At 49.0% G+C, this 12456-nt stretch overlaps 1 protein-coding gene across 1 annotated transcript in view; it reads right to left on the bottom strand.

Annotated features, from left to right (window-relative positions):
* TTC6 (tetratricopeptide repeat domain 6) overlaps window positions 1–12456 on the bottom strand; it is a 475627-nt gene that overhangs the window by 266768 nt on the left and 196403 nt on the right. The window contains exon 14 of the mRNA XM_069207716.1: window positions 9805–9934. Within this exon, the coding sequence (XP_069063817.1) occupies window positions 9805–9934 (130 nt within the window). The remainder of the gene's footprint in view (window positions 1–9804; window positions 9935–12456) is intronic.

Here is a 12456-nt window from a genome sequence, read left to right as displayed (position 1 = left end):
TTTCTGCAGGAACGCAAAGGGCTAGAGACTTCCCCTTTGGTGGACGGATCCCTCTCGCCGTGGAGAGTCGTGCAGAAGTGTTTTCCCGCCGAAAGAACGCCAACAAGCCTTGCTAGCTGCAAATCGTGTGGTTAGCGTTTTTGGATGCTGCTGTGGCCCAGGAGGGACCAGGAGGTCGCAAATTGGACCAGGAGGTAGAGGGGACATCGAGCAAGACAAGGAGCCCTCTTAGCAGTAGGGAGCACCCGGAGAAGTGCCAGAAACAGGCACTACGAGGATGCATGAAACGGTGCTCACCCGAAGTTACACAAAGGAGTCCCACGTCGCCGGAGACCAACTTAGAAAGTCGTGCAATGCAGGTGAGAGTGCCGTGGACGCAGGCTTGGCTGTGCACAAAGGATTTCCGCCGGAAGTGCACAGGGGCCGGAGTAACTGCAAAAGTCGTGGTTCCCAGCAATGCAGTCTAGCGAGGTGAGGCAAGGACTTACCTCCACCAAACTTGGACTGAAGAGTCACTGGACTGTGGGGGTCACTTGGACAGAGTTGCTGGATTCGAGGGACCTCGCTCGTCGTGCTGAGAGGAGACCCAAGGGACCGGTAATGCAGCTTTTTGGTGCCTGCGGTTGCAGGGGGAAGATTCCGTCGACCCACGGGAGATTTCTTCGGAGCTTCTAGTGCAGAGAGGAGGCATACTACCCCCACAGCATGCACCACCAGGAAAACAGTCGAGAAGGCGGCAGGATCAGCGTTACAGAGTTGCAGTAGTCGTCTTTGCTACTATGTTGCAGTTTTGCAGGCTTCCAGCGCGGTCAGCAGTCGATTCCTTGGTAGAAGGTGAAGAGAGAGATGCAGAGGAACTCGGCTGAGCTCTTGCATTCGTTATCTAAAGTTTCCCCAGAGACAGAGACCCTAAATAGCCAGAAAAGAGGGTTTGGCTACCTAGGAGAGAGGATAGGCTAGCAACACCTGAAGGAGCCTATCAGAAGGAGTCTCTGACGTCACCTGGTGGCACTGGCCACTCAGAGCAGTCCAGTGTGCCAGCAGCACCTCTGTTTCCAAGATGGCAGAGGTCTGGAGCACACTGGAGGAGCTCTGGACACCTCCCAGGGGAGGTGCAGGTCAGGGGAGTGGTCACTCCCCTTTCCTTTGTCCAGTTTCGCGCCAGAGCAGGGCTAAGGGGTCCCCTGAACCGGTGTAGACTGGCTTATGCAGAATTGGGCACATCTGTGCCCAAGAAAGCATTTCCAGAGGCTGGGGGAGGCTACTCCTCCCCTGCCTTCACACCATTTTCCAAAGGGAGAGGGTGTAACACCCTCTCTCAGAGGAAGTCCTTTGTTCTGCCATCCTGGGCCAGGCCTGGCTGGACCCCAGGAGGGCAGATGCCTGTCTGAGGGGTTGGCAGCAGCAGCAGCTGCAGTGAAACCCCAGGAAGGGCAGTTTGGCAGTACCAGGGTCTGTGCTACAGACCACTGGGATCATGGGATTGTGCCAACTATGCCAGGATGGCATAGAGGGGGCAATTCCATGATCATAGACATGTTACATGGCCATATTCGGAGTTACCATTGTGAAGCTACATATAGGTAGTGACCTATATGTAGTGCACGCGTGTAATGGTGTCCCAGGTTAGTCTAAGGTTAGACATATAGGTGACTTATAAGTTACTTAAGTGCAGTGTAAAATGGCTGTGAAATAACGTGGACGTTATTTCACTCAGGCTGCAGTGGCAGGCCTGTGTAAGAATTGTCAGAGCTCCCTATGGGTGGCAAAGGAAATGCTGCAGCCCATAGGGATCTCCTGGAACCCCAATACCCTGGGTACCTCAGTACCATATACTAGGGAATTATAAGGGTGTTCCAGTGAGCCAATGTAAATTGGTAAAATTGGTCACTAGCCTGTTAGTGACAATTTGGAAAGAAATGAGAGAGCATAACCACTGAGGTTCTGATTAGCAGAGCCTCAGTGAGACAGTTAGTCACTAAACAGGTAACACATTCAGGCACACTTATGAGCACTGGGGCCCTGTGTTACCAGGGTCCCAGTGACACATACAACTAAAACAACATATATACAGTGAAAAATGGGGGTAACATGCCAGGCAAGATGGTACTTTCCTACACTGCTGAAGTAACACAGAACAAGGACTAGGAAAACAAGACCTGGTCAAACACGGACCCCTGTTGTCCTGAGGTGGGAGTACTGGTGAAGTAAAACACAGAACAGCGGGCTGAGAAAACAAGATCCGCACTAACAATAACTCCTGGTGTCCTGAGGTGGAAGTACTTCTGAAGTAACATGGAATTGGGCTGAGAAAACAAGACCTATTCTAACACGGTTTCCTACTGATTAGAGGTGGAGTACTGCTGAAATAACAGAGAACAAGGGCTGAGAAAACAAGACCTGGTCCAACAATGACTACTGGTGTCCTGAGGTTGGAGTACTGCTGGGGTAACACAGACCAAGGGCTGAGAAATCAGGACCTCTTCTAACACTAACTCCTGGTGTCCTGAGAAGGGAGTACTGCTGAAGTAACATAGAACAAGGACTAGGAAAACAAGACCTGGTCTAACACAGACTCCTGTTGTCCTGAGGTGGGAGTACTACTGTAGTAAAACACAGAACAAGGGCTGAGAAAACAAGATCCAGACTAACACTAACTCCTGGTGTCCTGAGGCGGGAGTACTGCTGAAGTATATAGAATTGGGCTGAGAAAGCAATACCTATTCTAACACTGACTCCTGCTGATTAGACGTGGAGTACTGCTGAAGTAACAGAAAACAAGGGCTGAGAAAACAAGACCTTGTCCAACACTGACTACTGGTGTCCTGAGGTTGGAGTACTGCTGTCGTGACACAGACCAAGGGCTGAGAAAACAAGACCTGGTCTAATGATGACTCCTCTTGGTTAGAGGTGGGAGTACTGCTGAACTAACACAGAACGAGGGCTGAGAAAAGAAGATCCAGACTAACACGGACTCCTGGTGTCCTGAGGTCTGAGTACTGCTGAAATAACACAGAAAAAGGTCTCAGGAAACAAGATCTGGTCTAACAGTGAATCCTGCTGTCCTGAGGAGGGAGTACTGCTGACGTAACACAGAACAATAGCCAGGAAAACAAGACCTATTCTAACTTTGACACCTGCTGTCCTGAGGTGGGAGTGTTTCTGAAGTAACACAGAACAGGGGCTGAGAAAAGAAGATCCAGACTAACAGTGACTCCTGGTGTCCTGAGGAGAGAGTACTGCTGAAGTAACACAGAACAAGGTCTCAGAAAACAAGATCTGGTCTAACAGTGAATCATGCTGTACTGAGGCAGGAGTACTGCTGAAGTAACACATAACAATGGCCGAGAAAACAAGACCTGGTCTAACACGGACTACTGCTGCCATGAGGTGGGAGTACTGCTGAAATAACACAGAACAAGGTTTCAGAAAACAAGATCTGGACTAACACAGAATCCGGCTGTCCTGAGGTGTGAGTACTGCTGAAGTAACAGAACAATGGCTGGGAAAACAAGACCTATTCTAACTCTGACACCTGCTGTCCTGAGGTGGGAGTACTGCTTAAGTAACAGAACAAGAGCTGGGAAAACACAAGCTGGTCAAACAATGACTCCTCCTTTGAGAGGTGGGAATACTGCTGAAGTAACAGAACAAGGGCTGAGAAAACAAGATCCAGACTAACACTGACTCCTGGTGTTCTGAGGAGGGAGTACTGCTGAAGTAATGCAGAACAGGGGCTAAGAAAACAAGACCTGGTCTAACAAAGACTCCTACTTTCCTGAGGTGGGAGTATTGCTGAAGTAACACAGAACAAGGACTCTGAAAACAAGATCTGGTCTAACACTGACTCCTGCTGGCCTGAGGTGGGAGTAATGCTGAAGTAACAAAGAACAAGGTCTGGGAAATCAGGACCTACTCTAACACTGACTACTGGTGTCCTGAGGTTGGAGAACTGCTGGGGTAACACAGACCAAGGGCTGAGAAAACAAGACCTGGTCTAATGCTGACTCCTCCTGGTTAGAGGTGGAAGTACTGCTGAAGTAACACAGAACAAGGACTAGGAAAACAAGACCTGGTCTAACACGGACCCCTGTTGTCCTGAGGTGGGAGTACTGGTGAAGTAAAACACAGAACAAGGGCTGAGAAAACAAGATCCGGACTAACACTAACTCCTGGTGTCCTGAGGTGGAAGTACGTCTGAAGTTACATGGAATTGGGCTGAGAAAGCAAGATCTATTCTAACACTGACTCCTGCTGATCAGAGGTGGGAGTACTGCTGACGTAACAGAGAACAAGGGCTGAGGAAGCAAGACCTGGTCCAGCACTGAGTACTGGTGCCCTGAGGTTGGAGTACTGCTAACGTAACACAGACCAAGGGCTGACAAAACAAGACCTTGTCTAATGCTGATTCTTTCTAGTTAGAGGTGGGAGTATTGCTGAAGTAACACAGAACAAGAGCTGAGAAAAGAAGATCCAGACTAACACTAACTCCTGGTGTCCTGAGGAGGGAGTACTGCTGAAGTAACATAGAACAAGGACTAGGAAAACAAGACATGGTCTAACACAGACTCCTGTTGTCCTGAGGTGGGAGTACTGCTGAAGTAAAACACAAAACAAGGGCTGAGAAAACAAGATCCAGACTAACACTAACTCCTGGTGTCCTGAGGCGGGAGTACTGATGAAGTAAAACACAGACCAAGGACTGAGAAAACAAGACCTGGTCTAATGCTGTCTCCTCCTAGTTAGAGGTGGGAGTATTGCTGAAGTAACACAGAACAAGGGCTGAGAAAACAGGACCTCTTCTAACACTGACTTCTGTTGTCCTGAGAAGGGAGTACTGCTGAAGTAACACAGAACAAGGGATGGGAAAATAAGACCTGGTCTAACAATGGCTCCTGTTGGTTAGAGTTGTGAGTACTGCTGAAGTAACAAAGAACAAGGGTTGAGAAAACAAGACCCATTATAATACTGACTCCTGCTGGTTAGAGGTGGGAGTAGTGCTAAAGTAACAGAGAGTAGTGCTGAAGCAACAAAGAATAAGGGCTGAGTAAACATGATCTTTTCTAACACTTACTCCTGCTGTTCTGAGGTGGGAGTACTGTTGAAGTAACACAGAACAAGGACTAGGAAGTCAAGACCTGGTCTAACACTAACTCCTGCTGGTCAGAGGCAGGAGTACTGCTGAAGAAACAAAAAGCAAGGGCGGTGAGTGGTATTGTGGCAGCACTACCGCCAACAGGCTGGCAGTACATACTGCCACATTATGAGAAAAGCAGGTTGGCTGCAGCCAACCTGCCACTTCTCCACTCAGACTGCCATGGCGGTATGCCCTACCGGTGACAGGGAATTCCTTCCCCGTCACTTGTAGGAGGATCACCTACCCCCCCTCCCAAACACTCCCCAGACGCCCCCCTGTAGGAGGCTGGCCTGGCTTGTGGTGGGTACCAAAGGTACTTACACCTTGTGCCAGGTCCAGTTATCCCTTATTAGTAGAATAGAGGTGTTTCTAGCAGCTTAGGCTGATAGAAGGTAGCTATGGCAAAGCAGCTTAGGCTGAACTAGGAGACATGCAGAGCTCCTACTATACCACTGGTGTCATATGCACAATATCATAAGAAAACACAATACACAGATATACTAAAAATAAAGGTACTTTATTTTAGTGACAATATGCCAAAAGTATCTCAGAGGATATAGTAAATAATATACACAAAATATACACACAAACCAAAATCAGGTAAGTAAACAGTTAGAAAAGTAGTGCAAACACTGTAGAACACAATAGAATGCAGTAGGAGAAAATAGGCCTAGGGGCAACACAAACCATATACTCCAAAAATGGAATGCGAACCACAAATGGACCCCAGGCCTAGTGTAGTGTGTAGAGGGTCGCTGGGAGTATAAGAAAACACTAAAGGTGTCCAAGATACCCCACCCCAAGACCCTGAAAAGTAGGAGTAAAGTTACCCTACTACCCCAGAAAGACAGTAAAGTCGAGCTAGGGGAGTCTGCAAGAACAACAACTGACTGCAAAGCACTGAAGACGGATTCCTGGACCTGAGGACCTGCAAAGGAAGGGGACCAAGTCCAAGAGTCACGCAAGTGTCCGGGGGGGGGCAGTAGGCCACTAAACCCCGGATGAAGATGCAAAAGGGCTGCCTCCGGGTGGAAGAAGCCGAAGATTCTGCAACGACAGAAGGTGCCAGGAACTTCTCCTTTGGTCAGAAGATGTCCCACGATGTGCTGGAGAATGCAGAGTTGTCTCTAAGCAGAAAGACCGCAAACTAGCCTTGCTAGCTGCAAGAGTAGCAGTTGAGCATTTTGGGTGCTGCCAGGTCCCAGGAAGGACCAGGAGGTCGCCCCTTGGAGGAGGAGACAGAGGGGGCGCTCAGCAACATGGAGAGCCCACGCAGAAGCAGGCAGCACCTGTAGAAACACCTGAACAGGCGTTCAGAAGATCTGAGCACGACGGTCCACTCAGCACAACAAAAGAGGGTCCCATGAAGGCGGAGTCCAACTCAGCCAGTTGGGCAATGCAGGACGGAGTGCTGGGGACATGGGCGAGGCTGTGCACAAAGGAAGTCTTGCAAAAGTGCACAGAAGCCCTAGCAGCTGCAGTTCACGCAGTACACAGGATTACTGTCTGGCGTGGGGAGGCAAGGACTTACCTCCACCAAATTTGGACAGAAGGGCCACTGGACTGTCGGGGACATTTGGATCCAGCTCCTGTGTTCCAGGGACCACTCTCGTCAGGATGAGAGGGGACCCAGAGGACCGGTGATGCAGAAATTTGGTGCCTGCGTTGGCAGGGGGAAGATTCCGTCGACCCATGGGAGATTTCTTCTTGGCCTCCAGTGCAGGGTGAAGGCAGACAGCCCTCAAAGCATGCACCACCAGGAAACAGTTGAGAAAGCCGGCAGAATGAGGCGCTACAATGTTGCTGGTAGTCTTCTTGCTACTTTGTTGCGGTTTTACAGGCGTCCTGGACCAGTAAGAGGTCGATCCTTGGCAGAAGTCGAAGAGGGAAGTGCAGAGGAACTCTGGTGAGCTCTTGCATTCGTTATGTCAAGAGAAGCCAACAGGAGAGTCCCTAAATAGCCCTCAGAGGAGGATTGGCCACCTAGAGAGGTAAGCACCTATCAGGAGGGGTCTCTGACGTCACCTGCTGGCACTGGCCACTCAGAGACCTCCACTGTGCCCTCACACCTCTGCATCCAAGACGGCAGAGGTCTGGGACACACTGGAGGAGCTCTGGGCACCTCCCCTGGGAGAAGCTGGTCAGGGGAGTGGTCACTCCCATTTCGTTTGTCCAGTTTCGCGCCAGAGAAGGGCTGGGGGGATCCCTGAACCGGTGTAGACTGGCTTATGCAGAGATGGGCACCATCTGTGCCCTTCAAAGCATTTCCAGGGGCCAGGAGAGGCTACTCCTCCCAGGCCCTTCACACCTATTTCCAAAGGGAGAGGTTGTAACACCCTCTCTCAGAGGAAATCCTTTTGTTCTGCCTTCCTGGGACTGGGCTGCCCAGGCCCTAGGGGGGCAGAAACCTGTCTGAGGGTTGGCAGCAGCGGTAGCTGCAAAGAAAATCCCGGAAACTTAGTTTGGCAGTAACCGGGCTCTATGCTGGAGACCTGGGGATGCATGGAATTGTCACCCCAATACCAGAATGGTATTGGGGTGACAATTCCATGATCCTAGACATGTTACATGGCCATGTTCGGAGTTACCATGGTGACGCTACATATAGGTATTGACCTATATGTAGTGCATGCGTGTAATGGTGTCACAAAGTCTGGGGAAATTGCCCTGAACAATGTGGTGGCACCTTGTCTAGTGCCAGGGTGCCCACACACTAAGTAACTTTGCACCTAACCTTCACTAAGTGAGGGTTAGACATATAGGTGACTTATAAGTAACTTAAGTGCAGTGTAAAATGGCTGTGAAATAACATGGACGTTAATTCACTCAGGCTGCAGTGGCAGGCCTGTGTAAGAATTGTCTGAGCTTCCTATGGGTGGCAAAAGAAAAACTGCAGCCCATAGGGATCTCCTGGAACCCCAATACCCTGGGTACCTAGGTACCATATACTAGGGACTTATAAGGGGGTCCAGTATGCCAATTGAAATTGGTAAATGTAGTCACTGGCCTACAGTGACAAATTTAAAAGCAGAGAGAGCGTAAGAAATTATGTTCTGGTTAGCAGAGCCTCAGTGATACAGTTAGGCACCACACAGGGAACACATACAGGGCACACCTTTTGAGCACTGGGGTCCTGGCTAGCAGTGACAAACCCTTACACAACTGCCATTGCAGCCTGTGTGAAATAGTGCATACACTATTTCACAGCCATTTTCACTGCACTTAAGTAACTCATAAGTCACCTATATGTCTAACTTTCACTTGGTGAAGGTTAGGTGCAATGTTACTAAGTGTGAGGGCACCCTTGCACTAGCAAAGGTGCCCCCACATAGTTCAAGACCATTTCCCCAGACTTTGTGATCGCAGGGACGCCATTACACGTGTGCACTACACATAGGTCAATACCTATATGTAGCTTCACAATAGTAACTCTGAATATGGCCATATAACATGTCCAAGATAATGGAATTGTCCCCCCATTACAAATCTGGTATTGGGGAGCCAATTCGATGCATCCTGAGGGCTCCACCATAGACCCCAAGTACTGCCAAACCAGCTCTCTGAGGCTTGCACTGCAGCTACAGCTACAGCTGCTGCCACCTCACAGATAGGGTTCTGCCCTCCTGGGGTCTGGGCAGCCCAGTCCCAGGAAAGCAGAACAAAGCATTTCCTCTGAGAGCAGGGTGTTACTCCCTCTCCCTTTGGAAATTGGTGCTACACGCCTTGGAGGGGTAGCCTCCCCCAGCCTCTGGAAATGCTTTGAAGGGCACAGATGGTGCCCACCTTGCATAAACCAGTCTACACAGGTTCAGGGACCCCTTCTCCCCTGCTCTGGCTGGAAACTGGACAAAGGAAAGGGGAGTGACCACTCCCCTGTCCATAACCAGGGACTCTTCTTTTGCACCCTCTTCTGGGTTGGCAGGGGCTCCTGTCCTTCCTGGAACTTTTTTCGACTTCTGTACTTGGTCCCCTTCCTTTGCAGGTCTTCAGGTCCAATAATCGAGCAGCTGTTCTTTGCAGACTTGGTTGGTTGCTGCAAAATCCCAAAAACGAGGTGTAGTGTGTCCTAAGGAAACTTGCAGTACTTTACTCCTGCTTTTCTGGGCTCTGGGGTGGGGTAATTTACTTAGATGTACTGTATTCTTACTCTCCCAGCGATTCTGCACACACTACACTTGTCTAGGGGGGAATTCGTGATTCGCATTGCACTTTTTAGTATATGGTTTGTGTTGCCCCTAGACCTATTTTCTCTCATTGCATTCTATAGGATTTCCTACTGTTTGCCTTGTTCTATGACTATTTACTTGCCTAATTTTGGTGTCTAGTGTATATATTGTGTATAATACTTACCTCCAGAAGGAGTATTGTCTCTAAGATATTTCTGGTACTGTGTCAGCCAAATAAATACCTTTATTTTTGTTAACACTGAGTATTGTCTTTACTTGTGTGTAAGTACTGTGTAACTGTAAGTGGTAGTGCATGAGCTTTGCATGTCTCCTAGTTCAGCCTAAGCTGCTCTGCTATAGCTACCTCTATCAGCCTACGCTGCTAGAAACACCTCTTCTACACTAATAAGGGATAACTGGACCTGGTACAGAGTGTAAGTACCCCTTGGTACCCACTACAAACCAGGCCAGCCTCCTACCTGTACCCAGTGAAGGACTCACCTGCGTGACTTTTATTGTATTTCAGGATAAAGTTCAGGTCGTCCAAGGCGTCAGTGTTCCGTTCCTGTAGACGATATATCAAGTGTCTCTGCCAATAAGCATCAAGCAGGAGTGGCTCCTTGGTGATGGCCTGCAAGAAGGAGACAGGGTGAGGATGGGGACACCTGTAGGGGGCTGGCCCTCCATGTAGTGTGCAAACCGAGGCACACTGTGCAGGGGGTCCACACATGGACACAAGTACTCAAAAGGTGTTCTTTCATCATTAAACTGTACAGCCCTTCTTAATCATGTACCTTGTTGCCTTCTAACCAACCACCTAGCACTTTTAATGAGAAGTCCACAAACTCTACCCAGGCCTGATGCTGGGAATTTTGAGTCCCCTTGAATTTATGCGGTATTCCTCAGTGGTAAATCCAAAGCCCTCAATCAGGGTACCCTTCATGAGGTCACAGGATTTAGCATCTGGTTTAGTCAGTTTCAGTAGCCCATCCCTACACTGTAAACCAGCGGGTGGTTGCCTGAACCCCCTACAGTGTGCCTAGTTCTGCACGCTACATAGAGGGCCGGCCTCCTACATTTGGTGGATAAGCGGTGAGATAAAGTCTATGAATTTGCTGATACCACTTTGTCAATTTTGTGAGCACATGGATAACTTGCCAAATTGCCTTTTGTTAATTATTTTAGATTTTTTTTTATCAGGTCCAGGGCACCATACATTGGTTTACAGGGGTAAAAACTAGATCACCTAATGCTCTAATTTTTTAGGACGCTTGGTCGAACAGTTAGGCCAATCTTGGAGAAGTGCAAAGCATTTGTTGCACTCACAGTATCAATCATGCAACTCACACATTTGAAGGAATAACTCGAGACCAATGTATAAACATACTTCAGATTTTTATGTAATTTTTAAGACCAAGATTATCAAAATTGGTTAAGTACTTTTTCAGATATGGATTCTTGAAGTTTAATAAAAAATAGTCTTGTGTGCGTAATTACGCACCATAGGAATCAATTGAAAGTCACCTTTAAAATTACATATATAATCGTACAGTTGAGTTACCAAGTTCTTTTGCAGATTGGTTGACGTCATCGGTGGGCACACTGTGGCAGTTGGTGAAGTTCAGGCGGTTCCCAGTTCCGGCAGGAGCAGCGGTGAAAGGTCTCTGGAGCTGGTGCAGGGCCACTGGGAGGGACCACTTGAGAAAGCAATGCACAGGTAAGTTTAGAGGTGGTTCCTTGAAGCCCCCTTGGAGTGTCGCGATCGCAAGGGGTGGGGGACACTAGGGGCACAGCAGGTTCTTCGTTGCAGGGCACAGGGCAGCTGGGTGCAGAGCGAATCAGTGAGCCAAGAGCTGTGCTCAAAGATGCCCTTTGGAGCTGGAGGTAAGTTGGTTCAAGGTTCGTTTGCAGGACAACGGGGGCACTCTTGTGGGAAGTCCAGGTTGTTCCTGAAGTTTCTCGACTGGGGCTTCCTCCTGGTCTTTTTTCAGCCCTGGGCGAGCTGGTTTTCCTGATGTCCGATGTCAGCTGACCAATACCCAGGGTATTGGCATGGTTCCACCACTGGAGGGTGCAGTGCCACCAAACATGGCAAACTTGCAGGGTTTGTCCTCGTGGTCATTGGTGTGCCATCGGGTCCAGCTGTGACTTCCGGTTCTGGGGTTAGCGGCTGGTCAGTGAAGTGACCCTCACTGGGTTGCTGGTTTCTTCTTGTTACAAAGTGGCACCTCCACTCTGGAGGGGGCTCTTGGGCGATTTTCAAAGCCTGGAGGTCTTCTGGTGTTTTCGTTAGAGTTTTTCCAGTGTCCAGCAGTTCCTCAGAAGCGATTATCAGGTCCTGGGTTTAGCTGGCAGACTTTGGTGCCTTTTCTTTGTTGCAGTAGGTCCACAGTTCTTGTGCTTTGGATCTTCTTTGTGCTGGACTTCTTTTGTCCATCAAATCTGAATTCTTGCTCTAAGGATGCCCAATAAATACTTTGTTTAGTTGGCATTTTAGGGGGAATCTGGTAGTGACCAATAGGTCATCTACCTTAGGGTGGCTACACCCACTAAGTGACCACTTCCTGTGGGGAGGGGTCACTTCCCTGTAACTTATTGGCTATTTTCCTTCCATCTAAGATGGAGGAAAATGAAATGGAGGGTCCACATCGCAGGCATGGAGCCCAGCTCCGTGTCCATGGTCCATGGACTGAGCATGGATAACACCTCTGCAGTGTCCCTCAGGACAGCCTGGCTCTCTGACCATGGTCTGTGAGCGTGAGACAGGCAGGGAGGAAGAATGGATAACACCTCAGGAGAGTTGTTCTCACAAGAGCTTGGGTCCCAGACCAGCAGACAGGCAGGGAGTGGGCATGGCTAACACCTCTGCGGTGCCCTTCAGGAGAGCCCAGGTCCATGACCATGTTCTGTGAGCAGCAACCAAATAAGAGTTGTAGGAGGCTGTCTCTATATAGTGTACAAAAAAAATGTGCACTGTGCAAGGTGTCCAATCAATACCACCTTGGTAATCAGAGGTAATAAATAGACTACCTAATGCTCTAGATTTAGTGGTAGCTTGATCGAGCGGTTAGGCTAACCTCAGAGATGTGCCAAGCAATTGTTGTATTCACAGTATCAATAAATGTGGACACACACTCAAAATAATAACTCGAG

The sequence above is a fragment of the Pleurodeles waltl genome, chromosome 9 (assembly GCF_031143425.1).
Source record: "Pleurodeles waltl isolate 20211129_DDA chromosome 9, aPleWal1.hap1.20221129, whole genome shotgun sequence".
NCBI classification, from domain to species: domain Eukaryota; kingdom Metazoa; phylum Chordata; class Amphibia; order Caudata; family Salamandridae; genus Pleurodeles; species Pleurodeles waltl.
This window is presented reverse-complemented; position numbering and strand designations above follow the sequence as displayed.